Genomic DNA, 26,025 nt, shown 5'->3' with positions numbered 1-26,025 from the left:
CCACCAGGATTGTATCTAATCCTTTTTTTTTTAAGAGCCCTAATGAAATCTAATTGCATCTAATTCAGTACCCCATTTACAACAACAGTCAGTCAGATGCCTTTGGTAAGCCCCTGCCCCCAGAAAGCATGGCAGTAAAGTGACGGCCTTCCCTCACTGATTGGTCCCAGGATCTGACATTGAGAGGTATACTGCCTGAGTACATAGGGGCTCCATTTAGCTGTCATGGCTAGCAGCTGTTGATGTCCTGCATTCATTTGTCACCTGTTTGGAAAAAACCGCTCTCCTGATGGTTTAATCAAGCCAGTTCCTTTGACATGGATTAGCTACTGTGTAATTTGTGGCGCTGTGGGTAAAAGCCTCAGCACCTAGGGCTTGCCGATCCAAAGGTCGGAGGTTCGAATCCCCGCGGCGGGGTGCGCTCCCGTTGCTCGGTCCCAGCGCCTGCCAACCTAGCAGTTCGAAAGCACCCTCGGGTGCAAGTAGATAAATAGGGACCGCTTTCTAGCGGGAAGGTAAACGGCGTTTCCGTGTGCAGCTCTGGCTCGCCAGAGCAGCGATGTCACACTGGCCACGTGACCCGGAAGTGTCTTCGGACAGCGCTGGCCCCTGGCCTCTTGAGTGAGATGGGCGCACAACCCCAGAGTCTGGCAAGACTGGCCCGTACGGGCAGGGGTACCTTTACCTTTACCTTTAATTTGTCTACAAAAAAGGGATGCGGGTGGCGCTGTGGGTTAAACCACAGAGCCTAGGACTTGCCAATTGGAAGGTCGGTGGTTTGAATCCCCGGAATGGGGTGATCTCCTGTTGCTCGGTCCCAGCTCCTGCCAACCTAGCAGTTCGAAAGCACGTCAAAGTGCAAGTAGATAAATAGGCACTGCTCCGGTGGGAAGGTAAACGGCATTTCCGTGCGCTGCTCTGGTTTGCCAGAAGCGGTGTAGTCATGCTGGCCACATGACCCGGAAGCTGTACACCGGCTCCCTCGGCCAATAAAGCGAGATGAGCGCCGCAACCCCAGAGTCGACCACGACTGGACCTAATGGTCAGGGGTCCCTTTAGCTTTACCTTTAATTTGTCTACAATGAATTAGTTACTACTGCTATCTGCCTTTTTTTTACTCTTCGTTGGGTCTTTCCTTCCCTCCTCCAACCGTTCTGCGACTCATAGATGCATTTACATTGCACATTGTGCCATCACTTGACATTCGGCCATATGCTACATGAAATTTCTCCTATTGCATTTGAAGTGCTATGGAACTTGCAGTGTGTGATCTGTGGTATCTGGTTCACGTATTAAAAGCTATTGCTTGGGGTTTGGAAGTTTGGTAATGTTATTCAAGGCTGTTTCAGTCCTTACATTTTTAAGATGTGCTTGTGAATTGATCTTCATGTGCATGTAAAAATCTAACATCTGAATGTGGCAAAAGAATATTTACAAGCAAGCGCGTGGTGCAGAAACCTTGAACAGGAAGCCACAAGGAGTGTACATATAAGCGGCAAGTCCGGTTTTGTGTCCACGAAACACTTGACGTGTCCCTAGTTTTGATTTTGACTAGTGTACAAGGCATCAGGCGTGAGGGTTTCAGGACTGCACGAAAATGTTGGCAGCTCTTGTTTCAGACCCTGCATCTTTTTCCGTAATCATGTTTTTAGCCATGAGAACTGTTCACATGTACTTTGCTCAGAAAAGGGTTTCGGTAGGATAAAAAAACAACCACAATGCATTTTGAAAGGTCTTATTTGATGCCAGTGAACAGCAAGAAATGGGACTGGATAAAAACGTGATTCATAGAAACATAATACAGTTCTGTAGAACAGAGGACTTAAAAGAGTGACAACAACAATTAGGTGCTATGATTATGCATTTCTAATTGTTGTAATGCAGCAGGAGCCTCAGGGTTGAGAAACACAGCTGGACTTCTCTTTTAAAGCTAATGGGAGCTGCTGTGAGGCCATGCTGTGGGGCTGTGTGTGCATCTCCCACTCAGCCCTTCACCCTCAGAAGAGCCTGTGAGCAATTTGCAAGGGCAGCCTTTTCCCATCGAACTGCAGTGTGCAGAAGAACTGGAAGGCAACCCTTTCCCCACAGCTTATAACATCAAAACTCAGTTAAATTCAAATTCCCACTGAGTCAAGTAGAAGGACAGTAAACATAAAGAGAATGCTGGCGAATCAGACCAAAGTCCCAGTATTCTGCTTTCCAAAGTGGCCAACTTGATCCTTTTGGGATTCCCATATGCTGGGCCTGAGGGCAATCCAGTATGAAGAAGTACTCTTCTTCTTTTTTTGTGACCCTCCTAAATTTGTTTGTTTGCTTACAAACATTTTATGCTGCTGAATATAGTAAAAATCTCTACGCAGTTTACGTAAAAGCAAAAAAACAGATCGGTAACAGTATCCAATAAGATTTCCCAGGAACAAGATAAAAGCAAAACTCAGCTATATCTCACAAATAAAACTGAGCAGTGTACAAAATGAATAATAATTTACAAAGAGTCCAGGATGTAAGTTTTTAAAAGGCATTTAAAGGTCCTTACGGTCTCCACCTCATGAATCACTTGAGAGAGGGCATTCCAAAGTCTAGGTGCTATCACTGAGAGGCCTGCTTGAATGGGAGGAACAGGGGAAAGAATTTTCATATAGCACATAATGGAATACACTGGCACAAGATGAGGTGATGGTAGTTTTAAGAGTGCTGTAAAGTCACAGAGGATAGGGCTACCTATCACAGAGGCTGTATACTTCCTTCAGAATCAGAGGTGTCATGGCTCAGAATACTAGTTCTGCTGGGTGCAACTGCATAAGAAGGCAACTGCTGATCCAGAGTAACTGGTTTATGCTGCAGTTCTGGAAGCATGTCCCTATGCTGCTTTTTAGCTTTTGCCAACTGACCAAGCGAGAGAATGTGAAGTTCTGTTGATCTTAACATTTGCACGCCCATGATACCTGACATATGTTCATGCATCTCTCTTCCTCCCCTAAATAGCCGCGCAAAAGATGTGACAATGCCAGCAAAGCTTCCAGTCAGCTTCTTCTCTTCAACATCTCCAGTCTGCGATCTTTTCCTTGGGCAGCTGGATCGTGCAGAGGACATCCGCCAAGATTCGGAAATCACCCTCTTTTTTTTCTACGCTCCGTGGTGCGGACAGTCTGTTGCCGTGAGGGAAGAGATTGAGAAAGTGGCAAGCAGTTTGGCAGACCAGGTAAGGCGGATTGGGCAGGAAGGGATGCAGCTGTTGCTTTAAGTTACTTTTCTTGTTCGTCAGAGTTGTTTGGAGAGAGGCACCCTGATGTCCTGCTAATTTCAAACTGAGCATGCGGTCCCTGAAAATGGCAAGGCTGTGCATGCTAGCAATGGCTCCTCTACTCTGCAAAAACCCTGTCAATTTGGAATTGCCCTCGACAGAAATTTATAGCAAAGTGGTTGGGGGAGAAAAGAGACTGACACAACTAGGGTTCTATTTTTGGTTTCATTTATTAAGAAGGAATGGGCTGAATTCCCATAGGACTGTTTGCCAGCATGATTTAGATGTGTTTATTTAATAGCATTTATACACTGCTTAAGGGACGCGGGTGACAACTGTGGGTTAAACCACAGAGCCTAGGACTTGCTGATCAGAAGGTCGGCGGTTCGAATCACCACGACGGGGTGAGCTCCCATTGCTTGGTCCCTGCTCCTGCCAACCTAGTAGTTCAAAAGCACGTCAAAGTGCAAGTAGATAAATAAGTACCGCTCTGGCGGCAAGGTAAACGGCATTTCCGTGTGCTGCTCTGGTTTGCCAGAAGCGGCTTAGTCATGCTGGCCACATGACCTGGAAGCTGTCTGCGGACAGACGCCGGCTCCCTTGGCCTATAGAGCGAGATGAGCGCGCAACCCCAGAGTCAGCCACGACTGGACCTAATGGTCAGGGGTCCCTTTACCTTTACCTTTATATACTGCTTAATTACTCCATCTCTTAAGTGGTGCACATGGAGCACAATATAACGACAATAAAAAATCAGTTAAAGCTGTAAAATCAGGATTCAGTTAAAATCTGTTGGGCTAGCAGGTAATTGAAGAATGTGAGTATGTGGATCAGACCAAAGACAGGAGACTGTTGACCTCGTTAAAGCGCTGAGTTGAATTGTGAACGAGTTTGATCCTTTTTTTTTGTAGTGAGTGTCCTAGTTAATAGTGTTACGGTTTTTCATTTTATCGTTGTAAAAGACATTAGATACACCAGTGGATTCGATACCACAGCAGATTATGCTATCAGTTTCTTTTAATTAAATTTTGAGAGGAGCACCATTTTTATTGTATGATTTGGAGAAAGCGCTTGGCTAAGCAATCAATATTTGATTTGACCTACATAATGATCTGCAGGATGTGCATTTTTTGTGCCATGCACCTGCACTTTTCCCTGTACTAATTTAAGAACCTATGAAGAGCTCTGCTTGATCAGACCAAAATTCATTCTAATCTGGCATTCTATTCTCACCGTGGCCAACTAGATGCCCACAAGCAGAACCTAAGTGCAGCGGCACTCTCGTGACTTGTGAGTAACTGGGATTCACAGACATGTTGCCCCTGGCAGGGATTTGGTTGAATATGCCAAAGGGAGTGGAGAGATGACGGTCTCTTTTATGACAAGGAAAATGGAAGTAAATATCCCAAATCCATCCTTGGGTAGATTTTGGGAATTGTAAAAGGTAAAGGTAAAGGTACCCCTGCCCGTACGGGCCAGTCTTGACAGACTCTGGGGTTGTGCGCCCATCTCACTTAAGAGGCCAGGGGCCAGCGCTGTCCGGAGACACCTCCGGGTCACGTGGCCAGCGTGACATCGCTGCTTTGGCGAGCCAGAGCCGCACACGGAAACGCCGTTTACCTTCCCGCTGGTAAGCGGTCCCTATTTATCTACTTGCACCCGGAGGTGCTTTTGAACTGCTAGGTTGGCAGGCGCTGGGACTGAGCAGCGGGAGCGCACCCCGCCGCAGGGATTCGAACCGCCGACCTTTCGATCGGCAAGTCCTAGGCGCTGAGGCTTTAACCCACAGCGCCACCTGCGTCCCTTTGGGAATTGTAGTTTGCTTTAAATTCACATGGCTATCTACCCTTAAATCGTGTCTGCAGCTCCCCAGTACAGCTATAACCCCACCTAGTAAAGGTATAGCCAGCAGCTAGGGAAAGACTTCGGCCACTTGTGATCGGACTGCATTCTCCATGGTTGCACTTGTCCTCCTTGCAGTCTCTCAATCAAGCCTCTGGCCTTGAAGTTTGCTGACTTCTGCGCTTGCCTTAAGAAGTGATTTACGGGCTGTGCCAAACATTTGTATTTACTCTCTCCACCCCCTCACCCCGGCCCTTTTGCAGGTGCTGTTTGTGGCGATCAACTGCTGGTGGAACCAAGGGAAATGCAGGAAACAGAAACATTTCTTTTACTTTCCAGTTATATATTTGTACCATCGGAGGTAAGGCTTTTAAGTGCTCTTTGAGAGTCAGAACTTGTTAACTGTGGCAAGCCTTTATTGGCTGAACAAGGCTATCCACCCACCCAAACAGTGTGCCTTGTTGGTTAAGTTCCTCTGAGAACCAGTTTTCAAACTTACATTGCTCGTAGGAATCACTGGGGCCGGGCAGCAGGTTCTGCTCAGAGCAGATCTCTGTCTCCTGCAAAGCGTGGTTAGCACCCCTGACCAAATCCTGTCTGCTCCTTCCTAATGCCTCATGAAAATCAGCTACTGAGATTCAAGGAATCTTGTTTTGCTTCATGAGTTAAAGGATGTTCTTGTTTGTCAGGTTTGCTGGAGGTACGGAGCTGGGGTGTGTCGTTTTGCCATCAAGTTAGGAAAGTTCCCTTCTGTATACGTGTTCTAAGTTAAGGTTGTACAATCCTTTCCTTTGGTAATTCAGTTTCTTGCTAAATAGAATGTGATGTTCTGCTGTGAGGCATATAATCAGGCATCCATGGTGATGGAATTGCGGTTTCTAATTCATAATCTGAAGCCTTTCCAATATCTAAGCACTAATTTAAAACGACAGTGTGCCATTAGGCCTTATGAGTACAGTGGGAAACTTGGGAAATGATATGGAGATTGTTTCTGTTGATCAGAAGACAGACTATTGGAAGGGGAGAGCAGCAGGAAATAGGATCTCTGCACAGATCCGAGTTCCTTATCACCATCAGTTCCCTATCCCTCTGCTCTTTGGCATTTATTGCCTCCAAGCATCCAGTTTGGTTAGCTTAGCTTAGAAGAGCAGTCAGCTAGAACTGCAGCTGAACGGTTCTCTTTGCAAAATGGAAGCTTTGAGAGGTTATCGAGAGAGCAATTGCATGCTCAGAGATCCACGGTCTTTCAAAACATTTTGTAATTGTCATTGCCTGCGTTGTCATGGAGGCTAAGGCTATCGATGTCTACCAGCCAGATTGGCTGCGTTCTACCTCCACGGCTGGAGGGAGACTGCCTCTGAAAACCAGTTGCTGTGGAACACATGTGCGGAGTTCCTGCTTTGAGGCTTCCCAAGGGCAACTGGCTGGCCACTGTGAGAACAGGATGTGGGACTAGATGGGCCATTGGCCAGGTTTCCAGACCTGGTGAACTTGCTGCTCGGTGAGGCAACTTGTATTGCATTTAGGTTCAAATGGTTGCCTGATTAGCTATAGTGGAAGCTGGCACAAGGACAGTGAAGGCTTCTGGATCTGATGAGACAGTCAGAAGGCTGGTGATGGCTGTTTTCTCCATGCTGCTTACAATTTGCAGTTTCTCCCCTGCTCTGTCTCTAAAGTTCCACAATAGACAGTAGAGCTGGGGGTGCCTCACTCTAACTATTTGCTCCATATGCATTGTCAGTCAAAAACTGTAGCAGAATGCCCCAGAGCAGCGGGTTAGAATTCCTTGCATTTATCTTTATGTCTGCATGTGCTGAGTCACTTTGCACAAACGTTGAATAAAACCGCCATTTGAGATTAGGATGACAAAGCCACAGGGTGAGCGGAATGTGTTTTGTTCCAGTTTAAAGAGTCTTTTGAGTTGCCTTATCCGGTTTTGCCCAGCGTGTACATATTCTTGGCTGGTAACGGCCGTCTCTTTTGCCATAATCAAAGACCTAATATGATACTATTGTGCATTATGGTTCATGTTCAGCTCCTTCCGCCTTACCTCTCCACCTTCTAGAATCAGGGTGTGGGGAGTAGCGGTGCCACTTTTGAGAGGTAGGCAGGAATGTAGGCCTAACTCTGGATTCAGCCAGATCTAGAGGCCCCTGTACTCCTGTTCAGGCAAGGCAGAGAGAACTTCTGTCCATGCCACAGTGTTGACCACCCACATTTCAGGCAGTTATTGCCGCATTTCACATTTATTGTTAAAACTTCTACCTCAGACCTTTCAGCTCTTAAATCGACCTTTGCCAGCCTCGTGCCCTTGGACTACAACTCCCATCAGCTCCAGCTGTGCTGGCTGGGGCAAACAGTAGGCCAAAACATCTGGACATCTGGAAGGCACCTGTTTGGCAAAAGCTTGTCTTAAATGCTCACTCTTAGCCTTGACCAGCCCTAGGTCTTTCTCTATTAGCTTAGGAATTGCAATTTTAACTTTTCAAACTTTTAACAGTATTTGGTTTTTTTTCTTTTCGATGCCAGCTTTGGGCCCATCGAATACAAAGGCCCGATGAATGCTGTTTACATTGAAAAATTTGTCCGCCGAGTGATGACTCCCCTGCTTTACATCTCATCCCGATCAAAACTTCAGCAGTTTCTCTCCAATTATGAGGTAACTTGCCTCTGCTCTTTGATCTAGCCACTGATGACTCCTGGAAGGATCTAGCCACTGATGACTCCTGGAAGCAAGGATGATCTTGCTTCTGGTTACTTTCTGAGGTTACTGGAAGCCAGTATTCTCTGCCACCGTATTTTTGACATGGTGGTTCAAGTGCTTCCTGTTTGACTTGATCCCTGGGTAAAATTCTGAAGATGATTGGCAGTGACTGCAGCAGTGTTGAGAAGTCTCATCTGCAGTATGTGTGTGTGTCTGCGTGTGCTAGCATGTTGTCAGAGAGGACCCATAACTTTAGATCCTTTCATTCCAAAGATATCAAATGAATTTCATCAACTGATTAAATTGGGGGGGGGGACAATCATTTTGAAGGGGGAAAACATTATTTTCCTTGATGTTAGGTGGCTACATGTATGCCTCTTTTGCAGCATCTTCCCATCTTAAAATAAGCCTTCCCTTCTCCAAAGTGAGAGCAAAGGGGGAATGATATGGTGCCTCATACCTTCAGCTTTCATAGACAATTTCAAAATAGGTTTAAAATATAGTTACCCAGTTAACCAGGATGCATTGGGGGGGGGGCGTCAAATCTGCCCTCAAGTCAATTAATCTAAGCGGAGTGGGGGACCTTTGGTCCTCCAGATGTTGTTGGACTACAGCTGCTGTCATTGCTGATCGGGGCTATGTTTGACAACACCTGGAAGCCCATGGACACCCCTGATCTTACTACCTGGTCAATTCATAGCTACAGCTCTGATGCTGATGCTTCTTCATCTTGTCAGGTGTGGGGGTGAGTGTGTCAAAAGGTTCTGCTTTCCTTTCTGATATCCCCAGGGATGCCTTTCCCTTTGGGAGCACAGCCTTGTCTAAAAGCATTTTTGGCCCATTAGAACGGAGGCCTGATGGGTCAGCTCCTTGGCTCTTGGCTTCCTGCACGCTGCCTTTTCAGGGATCAGGGTTTGAACAGCCGTGCAGGCTCAGGCCTTTCTATAAGCATAGGGAGGGATAGATCCACAGTGTCCCAGAGGACAGAATGGGAAGCAGGACTAGAGATGGGGCTGCTGCATCAGAGGAAGAACAGGGAACTACAGGAAGCTCAAGGAGTCCCTTGTTAGAGCAAACCTTCACTCTGCTTCACAGGGCATCTGTAGGTGCAGCAGTCTTTACTTATCTCTATCCCTGTCCTTGATTCCAGCCTTGCCTCTTCCCCCAAAGCCTTTCCAGCGTCTGAAAAGCACAGAACTCTGTGCTGCATCATTTGGCCATACCAGCTGAAGTTGCATGCAAGCTACTAGTCCATAGACCTTTTTTAATGTCAGTTTTCAAAAATGAGCTGATTTAAGATTGATGCACTTAAACAGATGGCCCAGGATATCTGCACAGAGTTCCACGTCACTTTGAAATCCAAGTCCCTGTTTTTAAGTTTGCCCATGATGATGTTGTTGGACATAAAGTTTAGAGCCACAAGGGGGAACCAGCAGGAAATATTTGAAGGCCTCTGTGTTGATCTTGGATCACAGCGAGTATTAAAGCCTTTCCCAGCAGCAAATAATTAGAAACTAGTAAACCTCATTCCTGTTGTCTTTTCATTCCCATTTTATCCCTCTGATCCTAGTCTCTAACTCGGGTTAAAAATATGTCAACATCCTAGACATGTTTAAACAGACAAAACTCTCATGCACAAAATCTGGTGCCACCTTTTTGGAAAGTGGCTTCAGCATGGAATCTCCTGTCGGTTGTGGTTGTGTCACCTGGTGGTTTCTTATCACCTGAGCAGGATTTGTGTTGCTTTGAGTACCTGTACTTTGTCCTGGAGCATGAGATAATATTATTTGTTTGCCTTTGGAGCAAATTCTTCTCAACACTGTGCATATGCAATCAGCCTGCTTGGCTTGCAGTAGGAAGGGGGACTACAGGCTTTTGGTGCTGAGCGTGTGTTTTCATGAGCCGCAGAACTGCTCTGTTCTTAGAAACATTTGTGGCTTCACTTTCTGGGATGAAGTTTCTTTCCTTGCTTGTTCTGAGTGCTTTGAATCTCAACATACATGGTGGCACTGTTCTTTATCCTTTTGCAGATAGAACGTCTGCATTCTTTTTGAAATACCATTCTTAGGCTGCGTTCAAATACAATGCTAAGCCATAAGCCACATGTAGTGAGCAGGTCTTCTTCCAAGAACCTCCTACTTTCCGCCTCCTCTCTTCCAGTAGGGAGTCAAGCCACAGAGTGGCTGGCCGAGCATTGTGTCCAAACCAGCAAACACACCACAGCTGGGAAGCCAAGAAAAAAAACCTTGGCTCCAGATTGTGGCTGTCTGGAGAGAAACAGACAACAAGTGCCAGTTCAGCCACTCTAAGCCAGCTGATCCATAGTTGTTTCCCTGCTGGAGGAAGAGAGGAACAAAACAGGAGCAGTCAAGTTGCATGTTGTGGCATGCATCTCACCCACAGATTAAACTCTGGTTTAAGGCAGCTGGACACAGCTTCAGTTTGTAAGCCACCCTGCGAAGTGTTTTGCTTGGAAGGTGGAGTTACAAATCTATTCAGGAAATGTGATTTATGAACATGGGAAAGTATCATATACCAAGTCACACTACTGATCAGTCGAGCTCAGTGTAGTCTACAGTGACTGGCAGTGACTGTCCATCATCTCAGTTAGGTCCATTGACCAGTTCTACCTGGAAATTCCAGGACTTGAAACTGGAAGCTGTGGTATGCAGTGTTCATGCTTTCCTTCTGACCTATCGCCTTTCTCCTTGGAAGTGGTGCAATAATAATAATAATTTATTATTCGTACCCCGCCCATCTGGTTGAGTTTCCCCAGCCACTCTGGGCAGCTCCAAACATAATATTAAAAACACAATAAAACATCAAACATTAAAAATTTCCATAAACAGGGCTGCCTTCAGATGTCTTCTAAAAGTCAGCTAGTTGCTTATTTCCTTGGCATCTGATAGGAGGGCGTTCCACAGGGTGGGTGCCACTACCAAGAAGGCCCTCTTCTTGGTTCCCTGTAACCTCACTTCTCGCAGTGATTGAATCTCCAGAAGGCCCTTGGAGCTGGACCTCAGTGTCTGGGTTGAACGATGGGGGTGGAGACACTTCTTCAGGTATCCTGGGCCAAGGCCGTTTAGGGCTTTAAAGGTCAGCACCAACACTTTGAATTGTGCTCGGAAACGTACTGGGAGCTAAACCCAGTGAAAGCTCAAAGGTGTGATACCATTGAGTGAAATCAGGTGGAATTTAGGTATTATCTTAGAGGTGGGGGTGGGATCCAGCTGGGATGAAGTTCTGTCTGTGTGTGCCATTGTTTGTGTTGGTCAGAAACCAGCCAGGATCTCCCCACCACAACGTTTTGAATGGACTTGGAGTTTGCAGCTACTCTGGTCAGAACAACCCTCTGTGTCTCCATCTAGGAATATGTACTCAATGGGAAATATTAACAATCCTTCCAAACTACAGGACTGCATTGACAATGGAGGAGCAATGCCCAAGGATTAAATATTTACATAATTAAACCAAAGCCCATTGTGTTGTTTTTCCCTGTAATGGTAAATAAGTGCAGCACCTCTCATGTGTTCTCTTGTGTTTTTGTTTCGTTTTTGCAGCCAGGAGTTTTGGGATATTTTGAGTTCAACGCTTCGCCCCAACCACCTGGTTATCTGACATTCTTCACTTCAGCTCTGCATTCATTAAATAAAGGTAAATTCATTACCCATATAAACCACTGTTTAATGTTACATTTGATTGAATTTCACCATGCCTAATTTGTGGGTGGGAATGATGGGATGCCGTTGGTTTTCTTTCCATTGTCTGCAGAATGCATTTGACTTTATATTTAGCGCTGTTTTCAAAACAATCACCGTCATCACATTTATTAATCCCATACCCAATGTTATCAGGCCGACTTTGACAGGCTGCACAGTCCTGGCCACGATAAAACTTCCTGAGCAGGAGCATGTTGAAAATATATTTTGGCTTCTTGCACACAATGGACTAAATATATCACAAGACATCTCGGTGGGGGCTCTCAGCCAGAAACGCTGACAAAATTTCCTGTCACATTTTGTTCTCTGTCGAAAGCCAGCAAGCTTCGGTTGCAAAACATGGAAGTTAAAAAGAATGGTTGCCCTCGTCATTGTCAGCATCGCCCTTGAGCCAGTACCACCAACTGGACTCATGCACTTCAGCCCCGACTGGGCTAGGCGAGCTGGGTAGCACTTCCAGAGACCACCTTCTGCACAGGAATAGGTCAAAGTGCTGTGGACTCACAGCTTAGAGTTGTGAGCACCGGCTTCACTTCCACAAGAAGACAGTCGTCACACAGCAGAGTCTAGCAGAGTATATAAATGACTCGGAGAGCAGCTCTGTAGAATATCTTTTTTATTCTATCTACAACTACTATACAACTATATACAGAGCTTAATGAGTTCTAAGCATAAATGAATGCTAAACTGCACTGAGTGTCTGCAGCTGCTCTTAGCAGCAACCTTATCTGTACACACGATCTCTAACACTCAGTCTCTCTCCAACACACTGACTGACTGACTTGGTGCTGGAGTAGAATAAGTAGATAGCAGAACACGCCTCCTCTCTGGAGAGTCAGCAGAGATCATCAGGAGATTCTTGGATATGGGAGGGGTGAAATCTCCTCAGTCATTTAGGCACCTGAGGTGGAAAATCTAAATGGCGCCCCCTCCCGCTAATTAACATGGGGCAGAGTCCCCTGAGGGACGTTCTCTTGCGAAAGCCCCTTTGAAATGGTGCAGTTGTTGCACGGCTCCTGTTCATTTCAGTCTGGGTAGTGGGGACGTTTTAAGGCCAGGGGATACTGCTGCTTGGATGATGCATGACCTGTAATGACACCAGCAACTTTACCGCATGAAGCAGTAACCTTCCTGGTGGAGCTGCCTCTTCTAAAATGCGCTGTAAAAGCAAAACATGGCACTGGAGTGAGAGGAGAGAGGGAAGATTTGGGCTGGGTTTGTTCATTGTTGTCTGTGCTACATGTTGGATTAATACACTCTCCGTGCGCGTCAGCAGTTTCTCAAAAACGAGCCACGCAACAATGCACCCTGCTGTGAATATAAGAACATCAGTAGATTCCTGCGGGATCAGATCACGGACTTATCTAGTCAAGCATCCTGTTTCCCACGGTTGTTAACCCGATGCCTCTGGGAAGCCCACAAGCATGGCCTGAGCGCTACAGCCCTCTCCTGCTCTAGATTTATTTATTTTTATTTTATTTATTGAATTTATATACCGCCCTGCATCAAAAGATCTCGGGGCGGTTCTTACGGTGAAAATACAGTGGTGCCTCGCAAGACGAAATTAATCTGTTCCGTGAGGCTCTTCGTATAGCGGTTTTTTCGTCTTGCGAAGCATGCCCATTGACAGCTTAGCGGTTTAGTGGCTTTTAGTGGCTTTTAGCGGCTTATCAGCTTAGCAGATCAGCTGATAAGCGGCTTAGCTGCTTAGAAAAAGGGGGGGGGAACCTGCAGGAACTCGCAAGACATTTTCGTCTTGCGAAGCAAGCCCATAGGGAAATTCGTTTTGCGAAGCGCCTCCAAAACGGAAAACCCTTTCGTCTAGCGGGTTTTCCGTCTTGCGAGGCGTTCGTCTTGCGGGGCACCACTGTACAGGATAGAGTGTTTGAGGTTTATAGCACTGGACACACGGACAGAAGCTGCAAATCTTCATCTCAAGGCTTCTCTTTCTGCTACGGGGAGAGTTTAGCAACTGATGTGGAGGAGTTGAACTGCTGTTCCAAAGGAGACGTCTTTTTGTTGTTTCCATGACGACAGAAACAGCCACCTTGCATCCTCCTGAGAAGAGGGCAGGACTGCAGAAAAATAATAATAATAAATCAGCTGGTGGCTTATTTTGGGGGCACAGCGTTCTTTATATACTCCCAATTAGCTCAGTCAGACCTTGGCAGAATTTTTTTGGTGCAGGGTAAAAGTGTACATTGTGGTGAAACTACAAGGATGGGGGAGAACTAAAATCGGTATTGACCGTCGTTTGCCAAGCCTTCTGCATTAGATGAAACACTCTAGTAATGGAAGAACTATCTCACTAATAAAGTACGTATTGATCGCGCTGCCTGGAGTAGATTTGCCAGCTGACCATATTACTACTAATTCCACCCAGCTTTTGGCCTTTTATTCTCAACTCTCCACTTACAAACACCGTATTTTTCAGTGTATAAGACAATGTTTTTTGCTAAAAAAAAATTAGGCAAAAATTGGGGGTTCTCTTATACATGGATAGTGAATGCAGAGTGGGGACAGGAGATTGGTGGCAGCAGTGAACAGGAGATCGGCTGCAGTGATTGGGTGGGTGATTGGTGGCTGCGGCAAGGCCTTCTGGTGATTGGCTGTGGCTGCGGCAATTGGGTGGGTGGTTGGCGGCTGTGGCGAGGCATGTGGGCAGTCAGCTGTGGTGTGGGTGGGCGGGCAGCGAGTGGGCAGACAATTGGCAACTGCGGCAAGGTGTGTGATCGGCAGTGACGGGCGGGTGAGCGATTGGAAGCTAAACAACTTAATTTTGGGTTAAAAAAAATAGGGGATGTCTTATACATGGGGGGGGGGGGTCTTATAGATGGAAAAATACTGTAACTGCCTTATAAGTCAAAGAATTGTGGGGCAGGAAAGTTTATGAAAACCATGGGATCTGGTGGCTTTCGGCTATTTTACTCATGCATGTTACCTGTTTGCTGCTGTGTGCATCAAAATGATCCACCGAGGAACAGGGATTGGGCTAAAGTTATCTGCTGAGTTGTGCGTTGTGGAAAACCCAGGTCCGCTGCCCTGTAATGTGTGAAATGGCCTTTCGGTTTACACCATTCCTCAAAATTCTGCTCCTTGCAGCCATGTCTTTTGGCTTTGAACGATGTAGCTGCAGGATTTCTAAGCATACGTACTAGAAAGCCGGTCCTGTGGAATTCAATGCCTGCCCAGATGGAGACCCAGCCCACCCCAGTCTATACCACTTTGGGGACGTTTTCAGGAGACAGCCATACATCAGTATGACTGCATTACTGGTAGTCTGGTCCTAAACGCTCTTCACTTGGAAGCAAGCCCTCCTGAATTCATTGATCGCTCTGTGCATTCGCATCGACTGCGAAAGTCCACTCATCTTGCATATGCAAAGAAAGCAGTTTGCGCGTTGCTTTTATGCCTCGCCCTCTTTCCTGATGAAGACCAGTTGTGGGCAGGGCATGCCCTCCATGTCCAGGCACCACAAAGCATTAAAGATCCCACCATCTTGGTGCTCTTAAAACCTAAAGTTCTGCAGTGATAGTGCAGTGATAGTCTTACGAAAGGAAGCGCTTTCCCAACCTCATGCAGATTCTGAAAGGGCCACTTGCTTTTTAAATGACAATCTGGGGCATCCAAACCTTTGTCCTGGCACTCTGCCCTCCTACTCAGTGCTGAAATGTATGTTCTAAGTGCAGAGCAGAGGTCGCGCTTGCAACATGCCATTTCCGTCGTTTTGTATCCTGTCAACAAGTTGCTTTATCTGCGTTTGCTGTTTATCTTGGACCAAGTTCGGCTTGGTTTCTTTTGCCATTTCTTTGGCCAACAAACTAAACCCCAATGAACTCCTTTATGCAGTCTTATTACTCCTATTATTTCTGTCCCAAGGAGGGTGAAATCAGCCTGGATACTATACATTTCCCTTCCCTCCCCCCTTACGTATTCTCCTTATTTATTTTTGTGGCAAAGAGTTGGGAGAGGAGGGTCCACTCTCTTAAGTCAGTGCTGCATAGAGATTATGTGCCAGTTTTTTAAAAAAATGTACACTTGATTATTTAACCCTTGATGACTTGCAAAGAAAAGGGGAGAAGTGGCTTCAATGTATTTGAGAGGATGCAAAGGCGCTGCCCATCTTTGAGTTTTAAGTGGGGGTCCGTCCATATTTTAGGGGACGCGGGTGGCGCTGTGGGTAAAACCTCAGTGCCTAGGACTTGCTGATTGTATGGTCGGTGGATCGAATCCCCGCGGCGGGGTGAGCTCCCGTCGTTCGGTCCCAGCTCCTGCCCACCTAGCAGTTCGAAAGCACCCTTAAGTGCAAGTAGATAAATAGGTACTACTTTATAGTGGGAAGGTAAACAGCGTTTCCGTGTGCGGCACTGGTGCTGGCTCACCAGTGCAGCTTCGTCACGCTGGCCACGTGACCCGGAAGTGTCTTTGGACGGCGCCGACTCCCGGCCTCTTGAGTGAGATGAGCGCACAACCCTAGAGTCAGTCACGACTGGCCCGTACGGGCAGGGGTACCTTTACCATCCATATTTTTTAAAAATATTTTATTAAAGTTTTCTTGGTTTACAAAGGTATATGCAATATCTCTTTTTTCAAGTTACATTTTCCATAGGGTTACATTAGGAAGAAAAATGGGGAGAAGAGGTGGAAGGGGCCATGGTGGGTGGGGGTGGGGTTGGGAGGTGATATTTCTATTTTGCTTAATGTATGTGTGGGGTTTTGTGTCAGCGTCGGTTGTGCAGGTTCTCTTTGCTATTTGCTTGTGTTCCTTTGGTGGTGAGAGAAATTGTGGTTGGCCTAGGGTGCAGTTGCTTTTTTTGTGATTGGCTGTGTTGAACTTTGTTTTCGTCAAAACAAAAAAATTCCTTCCAGTAGCACCTTAAAGACCAACTAAGTTAGTTCTTGGTATGAGCTTTCGTGTGCATGCACACTTCTTCAGGTACACACATGTGTGCATGCACACGAAAGCTCATACCAAGAACTAACTTAGTTGATCTTTAAGGTGCTACTGGAAGGAATTTGTTTGTTTTCGTGTGTGAGTGGGGTGGGTGTTTTTGAATCAGGTTGGGTTACTTTTATCTCTGCAGATACAGGGTCAAGACATTTGCTCTTGAAAAGGAGAGTGTGAAAGAAGGATGTATCAGATATTGTGCCAAAAGCCATATCCCACCAACTCGTCCCTGGTGTCCGTAGCCTTGGGTTTGACTCCTGCCTTGACCTGTGTGCTAAGAGACAGAGCCCATGCCTGCAGCTCTCCAAAGCAGCTGTGCCAAATTGCCTTGAAAGAGAGAAGAGTCATTAATATAGGGTTGCGGTGCACTTAAAATAAACTCTAAATTACATATTTTGGACAAGTGAGGAACTGAATTCCTTTAATCTAAGGAACTGGCCTCGAATAACTCTGCATTTCCTAGGGCTGCATCCTGACTCAACATGCAACAGAGTTAGTGGAACATTTGCTTCCTGGGTAATCCGATTCTCCAGATAATAGCCATGGTGACTGTGTTCCACTATCTGAGGCAGTAATGCCTCTGAATATCAGTTGCTGGGAATCACAGGTGGGGAGAGGGCTCCTGTGCTCTGGTCTTCATTCAGGCTTACCACAGGAATCTGGTAGACCACTGTAAGAACAGGATGCTAGACTAGATGGACTCTTCTTAGATTCTTACATTGTTTAGGGGGTCTTCAACTCTGCAGGTTGGAGTAGTGAATATTTGGAATCCAATGAATGGATAACTTTCTCCATGCCTTTCCTTCGGCTGGAAATAGCACGTCTCCAGGGATGGTAGTGGCTAGTATCTGTAGCATCAAGACGGACCCTTGCTCTGATCCAGCAAGGCTCTTCTGACTTTGAAAGCATCAAAAGGAGCCTTTGCTCAGGCGCAAAGACCCAGGCTGGATTTCGAAACATTTACAGCCAGCCAAGCCAGAGGCAGCCCACAAGACTGCCAGGCTGGCTTGGTGGCAGGTTGGAACCTGGGCAGACCAGACAACCTGTGGGGCCTTCTCTCAGTGGATGGCCACAAGGGGCAGCAGAATGCCATTCGAGAGACACCTGGTTGCCCTTGAGAGATGGATTACTGCTTCACTGTCAATATGCTCTGCTTTGGGGGAAACACCCCAGGTCAGTTGGCCACACTTGTTCCTTGGTAGCAAAGCAGATCCATGGGCAGCTTCCTCTGCTCAGATTCCTCAGGTATAGACTTTCCCCAAAGTGATGTCACCAGCACGCTTGTGTGTGTGTGAGTGTGCATCCTTCCTTCCGCACCCCTCCCCCCCAGGTAATCTTCTGGAAAGCAAATAACTGCTTCTTCGATTCCTCCTTTGTTGCCAAAACACTCTCTGATTGCTTCATTAATTATAGAGTCCCACACTGGTTAGGGAGAGTGAAATGTGAGCCTGCCAGCTTTGTAATGTGTGCTTGTAGCAGGTTAAAGCCTCTTGCTCTTGGCAGGTTAAGCAACCGTCGTAAGCATATACAGAAGCAGGGCTGGCTGCAGCAGGGCTTCTGAATTTCAAACAAGACGGGATTCCTGGGGGTTTCCCAGTTGTCTGCATGCACAGTTTAGTTTGCTTCCTGTAGTCCTCATCTCCCCCTCCCCCCACTGTAGGAATGGTTTTCAAAGGAGAGTGAGGAGGACATGAGACAGTTCCAAACCATTTCCCATAATTATGATTTCAAAACCACCCTGCTGCTTTCTTTTGTTTTGTTTTTTAAACGCAAGTTGAGATTCTCAGATTGCAGGTTCCATGCTGGAAAGTGAGTCTCTCTGTGTGTAGGCTAGTGTGGACCAAATACAGCTCTGAATTTGTTTCCCATACTCTGTGCATTAGTATAGAGACAACTGAAACCACAAGTCATTCCCTCCAGCTGCTTCCTTCTTGTAAGTTTCCTGCCCTGTAGCAGGCTTCTGGAGCACCACCTCAGTTTCATGTGCATCAGTGAAGCTATTATCCCCAGTACCAGGTGTTCCCCTGTCATCTGTACTATTGTCTCCCTCCCCCTCGGGATTTAGTTTAAAGCTCTCCTTATCAGCTTCACAAGACTCTTAGCAAATCCATTCTTGCCAACTTCTTATTAAGTGCAACCCATCTCTTGCCAGAAATCCTTCCTTTAGGCAGTGGAGACCAAGGTTGGTTTTGCCTACTGGCCCACCTTGCAGTTTGTGGTTCCTTACTCTCCGTAGCCCAGCCCTGACAGCCCAACCAAGAGGAAGGATTCATGACACTTGTGGGGGCACAGCCCCATTTCTGCTTAAATGTTTAGCCGCAGGTCTGTAAAGAAAGTGAATGGATAGAGCCTTGCCCTCTCTGGGACTGAGTGCAACAGATAATTAGACACATTTCATGCTGAGTTTGCAGCTCTGTGTGCATTTTTATGCACGTAGAAAAATCCTCAAGATCACCTGGAGCAGCGCTCTTTGAAAGATGCTCACTGGTGGCAGAAAATGTGGTTGTAATGCATGATCTGACTTGTAGCCATTTGGAGTTTCTAAAGGCTGCTGGGGGTTTTGTTGTGTGTTTTTTTAAAAGCAGAGGTGTATTTGTGCTCTCCCCTGCACTCCGAGCTCTAAAGTGACCTGACTTTTTTTGCACTTTGAAGAATATGATAGGATTTATTGTAGGGGTGGGTGGGGCTGCTTCAAAGGAGAGGCGGTTGCTGTGGGGCAGGCCTCCCGTTTATTGTCTGGCTCGATGTGGAATTGCTGCGATGTTTCATCAGCCACATGGTGAAAAACATTAAAAGGCTTGCGTCCCCCCCCTCCCCTGAGCCAAGACGCATCTAATTGCTTAGAAAGCTTCTATCATTTAAAGTCCAGCAGCCTCCTTTTAAAAGGAGCTGCCCGCCAAGATTACCCACCAAGGAAACCCTGGAGATTACAGACCAGGGATCCTTTTTCAACCTGGGCAATCTTCCAAGGGCCACATGCCAGGGAAAGGCGGGGCCAGAGGCAAAAGTGGGTGGAGCAATTGATGTAAATCTTCCCTTTGTACAGCAGGCTTGTTTCTATACATTCAGATCAGAAGGGGTTCAAGGGCGCTTTCCAGGCAGGCAAAGATATTTGGTGAGAGAGGAGAGGAAGAGCATTGAGGAATGAATGCGATGCTCTTAAGCAGGGGTCAGCAAACTTTTTCAGCAGGGGGCCGGTCTACTGTCCCTCAGACCTTGTGGAGGGCTGAATTATATTTTGGTAAAAATATGAACAAATTCCTATGCCCCACAAATAACCCAGAGATGCATTTTAAATAAAAGGACACATTCTACTCATGTAAAAACACACTGATTCCCGCACCATCCACAGGCCGGATTTAGAAGGGGATTGGGCCGGATCCGGCCCCCGGGCTTTAGTTTGTCTACCCGTGCTCTTAAGCATCGTTTTGTTTGAGGGCAATTGCTCACGCATCAACTTCTAAATGATGGGCCAGGGCAGAGCTGTGGGTGGCAGGGACCAATTTGGTGGCACATGGAAAGGGACTGGGTTCCGCTTGCTTTTCTTTACTGCCTCTGGAACAGCAGAGCTGGTGGGCTGCTTGCCATATTGGCACCTTTTAATTTCGCCCACAATATTTCCACTCGTTGAAACTCATTGAGCGCATGACTCATTTGAAACAAGATCACCACCACAAAGGACACTGCCGTGCACGTGGCGGAGAGAGCCTTTGTCTTATACCGCCTGCATCAGTCCCTACTGTTAACACCTTATTTTTATTAATTCCGACTAGGGCTTTACTCTTCAATGTTGTCACAGACCCCTTTCCCCTCCTTCAGGTCCTGGATGTGATGAACGAAGGAAGAAAACTCCAGCTCTGGGAGGGTTTTTTCCCCTCCTTAAGGCCTAAAGAATCCAAAAGTGCTGCTCCAACTCCTCTCTTGTTTTCTCATATTGAGGATCTTTTATTTCATTATTTTGTCTGTATTGCAGTGTGTTTTTCAGCTGAAATCCTGTTGTATAATCTTAAAACGCAAGTTGAGATAGAATTTTAACCCAGAAGCATTCTGCCCACAGGTGGAAAGTGCGGATTAATAAGAGGATATTGCTTGTATTTCCTGTGTAAAACGGCAGGAAAGCTGTGCTGTGCTGTGCTGTGTGTGTGTGTGTGTGTGTGTGTGTGTGTACGCTTGCTTGTTTTTCAGAGTCTTCTCTTCCAGCAGCATGGCTTCTGGAGAAAGGAGGCTGTGTAGTTATGTCAGCTGGGCCTCTTTCTTTTCTTTCCTCAAGGCTTGTAACATGTGCTTTCAGATTACCTTGGAACGATCCACTTCGGAGTGATCACAGACAAGCTGATCGCGAAGGAAGTCCCACTGACCAGCTCAGGCAGCGTCTACTTGCACAGACACGTGAACGCTTCTCTTGTGAGTAGTGCAAAAGTTAGAAGAATCTATGTCTAAAATGCAGCAGCTGGATTACTGGCCGGGGCTCCCTTCAGCTCTCATATAACCCCCGTTTTAAAACAGCTGCACCGGTTGCCAGTTCATTTCTGGGCCAAATTTAAGGTGCTCACACTAGTGTTTAAAGCCCTAAATAACTCAGCCCCCAAATTCCTGAATGACTGCTTCCCTCCCTACATATTCTCTCAGGTGCAAAGATGGCAGAGGGGTCCCTCTTGATTGTTCCACGGCCTTCAGACGGTTGGGGGGTTGGAGGCTTGGGAGAGGGCCTTCTCTGTGTCGGCCCCTAAGTTATGGAACTCCCTTCCCACAGAGGTGAGCCTGGCTCCTTCCTTAGACAGCTCTTGGCAAACACTGAGGACCCAGTCCTTGACTCTGGCTTTTGACATCTGAGATGTATATTTTTCGGACCCACCTTATTTCTGTAAAAAAAATATTGTCGCATCTTTTTTATTGAGTTTTACAGTGCAAATTTAAATAAAAACATTAAACATCACCATTATCATTTAGAATTCCCTGAATCCTTTGACTCCTCTCTGGCCTTCCATAGTTACTGTAAGAGTAAAAGAATGAGCCATATGTGTTTGTGTTGTCGTGGCTGGCTTGCTGTAATGGTTATAGGGGTTGCTCGTGCGTAAGTTGCCGCCACTCCTGGCTAGGTTGCCTGGTTAAACCTTTTCTGTCTGGACAGCCCTTCACTTTGTGGCTGTTTCAGTCGCTAGCAGAATCCGTCAGTGGGCGTTTCTTGAACCTCTTCCAGCAAAGAAGTTTTTTGACACCAAATCTACTCTCCCTGCGCGGAAGTCTTCTGCGCAGGGTGGGTGTGGGCAGCGGAGGACCCGTGCTCTCCCCGCTGGTCTCCGGCGAGGAGTCCTGGAGCCACCTCGCCGATTCCCCCATCTGGTGTTACGCTGATTTCCTTCCCCAGCTGATGAGCTGCCTCTCTCCCTGCTGGGCCCTTCTCCAGCATCGCTTTGGAGCCTTGCCTCCGCCTCTAGCTCTGATGGCAGTTCCCTGACAGTTACCATTATCAATCTTTTTTCAACTGCTTCACTTTTTTCTGTTTTTAATAATAATCCATTTTTACCATAGTTTTTAGTACATTAAAAGCATTATTCAAATCGTTCCAAAGTTTTTGGTTGTTTACAGTGTTCTCTTAAATACATTGCAACATTTCCCCCATAACTTCTTAAAAGTTCTTCTCTTCCTGGTTTCTGATTTTCCCGGTCAATTTTGCCAGGTTTCAGCATAGTTTATTTCTGTAATTTTAACGTGTTTATTTTACTTCTTGTAACCTGCTTAAGACCTTAGGGTGAAAGGCAGGTTGTTGTTGTTACTGTTAACGATGGTGATGATGCGCGCGCGCACACACACACACACACACACATCTCTCCATCCTACATCCAGGCAAGTCAGAGACATTTTCACCATTCAAGAATCCATTCCGGCCAAGCCAAGCCACTCAAAGAGGTTGCAGAGCAGGGCCACCTTATGAAGCAGAGGTGCGGCAGTCAGGCACACAGGCAGTTGCATTGGCAGGCTGATGCTCCAGGGCTCAGAACAATGGGTAATCCAAAAACCTAGTGCGTGGAGGGGGAGGAGAGGTAGAGTCTAATAAAGGAAATTAGCTTACTTATGTAACAGTGGCCAAGGTCAGCATTTATTTCGTGTTTGGAGCTACTGAGACGGTTTTTCTCCTTTTATGCCAAATAATTTAGTGAACCATCTGGAAGATGGTACAGCACTGTATGTGTGTGTGTAGTTTTCTCCCGCCCCCCTCCCCCGCCTTTAATTTCAGGTAAGCAAAATCCCATGTTGCTGAAATGTTTGTGTGTCATGAGCAAACTCCTTGAGTGCATTTTGCTCCCCAGCCTTTCGTCCTCTCTCCTTTATCTCCAGCTTGCTGAAGCTGGGCTGGGTGGGAAGGGTGATCCACGCTAGCATAAACTTTATAAAACAGAGGGGTGCCTGCTAATTCCAAGGATGTGGGCTCTTAAATCCAACCTCTCAGAAGGTAGCCCATCCAAGAGCATTCAAGGCACCTTTTTCAGTGAAGCAACACTGAAGCATCACATGCAGTTTTAGGAAACGAAATTTACCGTGTCTTCAGGATCACATTAACAACATGCAGAGATATTTCAGTGGCTTCATAGCCTGTGTGGTTGAAAGAATATCCTAAATCATGTCATGAGAAAATGGTCCCTTCATATAGATATATAGATTCATACACAGACAGTGGAATATCCAAATGCACAGCCCCCGTCATTTCCCCCCCAAAACATGAAAACATTTCTATACGTTTATTAAATCAATAGAATAAAACACGAGCAATGGTAAAAGGAGCAGATAAAAGAATCGTGTAACAGACTGACATTTGCTGAAACTAAAATCTGCCAAAATCTCTGGATGGGTAAACATGTTTTTGCCGAGCAGCTAAAAGATTGCAGTGTTGGCACAAGATTTACCCTCCCTTCCAATCTTAGGGGACGCTGTGGGTTAAACCACAGAGCCTAGGACTTGCCGATCAGAAGGTCAGCGGTTCGAATCCCGACAGGGTGAGCTCCCGTTTCTCGATCCCTGCTCCTGCCAACCTAGCAGTTCAAAAGCACGTCAAAGTGCAAGTAGATAAATAGGTACCGCTCTGGCGGGAAGGTAAATGGCATTTCCGTGTGCTGCTCTGGTTTGCCAGAAGTGGCTTCGTCATGCTAGCCACATGACCCGGAAGCTGTATGCCGGCTCCCTCGGTCAGTAAAGCAAGATGAGCACTGCAACCCCAGAGTCGGCCACGACTGGACCTAATGGTCAGGGGTCCCTTTACCTTTACCTTACCAATCTTAGGAATGAATTCTTGGTCAGACTTGAGCAAAACCAAAAATTTATCTTTGAGTGGGGGGAACAGTTCTGCCTGCTCTTTCCATTCTGCAGCTGTGCATCAGACATGAGCAGCTTCACTTCAACAGTTTTACTTCGTACCGATTCCTTGAGTTATACGAGGGAAGAGGAACCTCAGGCCCAGGGGCTGAATGCAGCCCTTTCTTTATGGCCCTTGGTCACACCTCTCACCGAACCTGCTTTGCACTCTCCTTGAGGATTTCTGCCCAGCTCGAGTGTGCTTTTGAACCCTGATAATGCTCCTTGCATGCCAAGATAGAGAGCAGTGTGTGAGTGAACCAATATTTATTGTCCTAACCGCTTCTGCTCCTGGCCCCACACACCACTGACATGTGGCCCTCAGAAGACTGCCTAGCAGGGTGTGTGGCCAGTAGGGGGAAGAACATTCTCCCAAGGGCTGCTTCCTACGTAATGACTTGGCTCAGCTTGTTCTGCGTCCATTGCTGGAGTTTTCCCAGTGTCTCTTCAGCCAAAGACCAAACTGTTAAGCAGCAAAGAATGTGGGAACGGGCGCAGTCCATAACTGCCTCGTTTTCCCACCAAATTGTGCAATGGGTCCCTGTCAGTCTGCCATTCCTTAAGGGATGACCAAGTTTTAACTTGCCCTAATTGATAACAAACGCTGAGAGTTTTCTTCTCCCTCTTTCCAGCTCTATCCACACGAAGCGATGAACTACACAGCCGAAAATGTTTGGAAGTGGGCCCTGGAGAATCGCGAGACCTTCATCCGCTGGCTGAGACCCCATGGGGGGAAAAGTCTTTTGCTGAACGATGAGCTGAAGAAGGGACCGGCACTCTTCCTGTTTCTTCCTTTCGATCCCTTAGCGGAAAATCATCCCCTTGTAGATGAGGTGAGCGTAAGGAGGACCCTGCTGGATCAGTTTCCAGCCAGATAGCTATGGAAGACTTAAAAGCAGGACCTGGGAGCCACAGCACCCAGCATTCGGAGAATGTAGCCATCGTGGCTAGTAGCCATTCAGAGGTTTTTCTGTGAATTTGCTTATTCTCTTTTAAATTGATGGCCATCACTACCTCTTTTGGGAGCAAATTCCATAATTTACCGTATTTTTCGCTCTATAAGATGCACCAGACTATAAGATGCACCTAGTTTTTGGAGGAGGAAAACAAGAAAAAAAATATTCTGAATCTCAGAAGCCAGAACAGCAAGAGGGATCGCTGCGCAGTGAAAGCAGCAATCCCTCTTACTGTTCTGGCTTCTGGGATAGCTGGGCAGCCTGCATTCGCTCCATAAGACGCACACACATTTCCCCTTACTTTTTAGGAGGGAAAAAGTGAGTCTTATACAGCAAAAAATACAGTAATCGTGTGAAGAAGTGCTTTCTTATTGTCAGTCCGCAAAGCTTTGAAGATCTGGCATGCCAGCTTGGAACTGCCACCCCCCCATAAGGTTATGACAGATAGAATGAAGTGGGGAGGGAGCCTGCATTTAAGATGCACCTCCTGTTTAAAAGGGTCAAGTGATGGGAGTGATGCTTACCTGTTTATAGTGCCAAGCTGCTACTGTGCATCAGAAGAGGCAAGACTGGGCTCGAGAGATGCCTCACCTGACTCGGCACAAGGCAGCTCTGAATGTTCATGTGTGATGAAAGAGTCACTGGGGTATCGTTTGCTCCTATGTAGGCAGGCTTGCTCAGGCAGAAAATGGGACTCGGTGCAAGCTTCAGGCCCCTAGTTCCAGGGAGTTCAGATGGTGATCTGAGCCAGTCCTTGCTCTGATAGGTGATCTCTCTATCTAAATGTAGCTGGAAGAATAGTTGTGCCTTTCTCAGTGGGGCCAACCTGCAAATGAAGGCATTGGTGTGTGTTTGGGGGGAGGGTTTCCCTATGAAACCGGTGTAGGAGATTCTGGGCAAAGCTTTATCCAGAGGTGAGAGACTGTTCTCACTTAGCAGGAGGAAACCAAAGCAAATACACTTAGGGTATTGGTGAACTTCAACACAGACACAAGTTTTTCTTTGCTGTGGTCGAAGGTAAGCCACTGCTTATCACCTTCAGAGGAGTCAAGCGATTTTGGCCACGGACATTTAATAACGTTGGCTGACCCCAAAGCAAATTCCTTCGCGTTGCCCTCTTGGAAGAGCAATAAGCATGTTGTTTGGGGAGGCAGGGATGGAAAGGTTAACAGATTTGCAAATAACTCACAGCAGGTCAGCCTCGGAATCGGAACAAGGTCTCCTGCATTCCTTGCTTGCATTTCCACCCTCTGCTCGCTCCT

At 46.6% G+C, this 26,025-nt stretch overlaps 1 protein-coding gene across 1 annotated transcript in view; it reads left to right on the top strand.

Moving 5' to 3' along the window:
* Positions 1 to 26,025, top strand: part of TXNDC11 (thioredoxin domain containing 11) — a 40,904-nt gene that overhangs the window by 1,056 nt on the left and 13,823 nt on the right. Inside the window, exons 2-7 of the mRNA XM_081889110.1 lie at positions 2,986 to 3,202; positions 5,350 to 5,447; positions 7,616 to 7,745; positions 11,351 to 11,444; positions 20,749 to 20,861; positions 24,440 to 24,640. Coding sequence (XP_081745236.1) covers positions 2,986 to 3,202; positions 5,350 to 5,447; positions 7,616 to 7,745; positions 11,351 to 11,444; positions 20,749 to 20,861; positions 24,440 to 24,640 — 853 coding nt within the window. The remainder of the gene's footprint in view (positions 1 to 2,985; positions 3,203 to 5,349; positions 5,448 to 7,615; positions 7,746 to 11,350; positions 11,445 to 20,748; positions 20,862 to 24,439; positions 24,641 to 26,025) is intronic.

The sequence above is a fragment of the Podarcis melisellensis genome, assembly GCF_964234715.1.
Source record: "Podarcis melisellensis genome assembly, chromosome: 14".
NCBI classification, from domain to species: domain Eukaryota; kingdom Metazoa; phylum Chordata; class Lepidosauria; order Squamata; family Lacertidae; genus Podarcis; species Podarcis melisellensis.
Note: the sequence above shows the minus strand (reverse complement) of the source record. Positions and strands in the feature narration are given on the sequence as shown.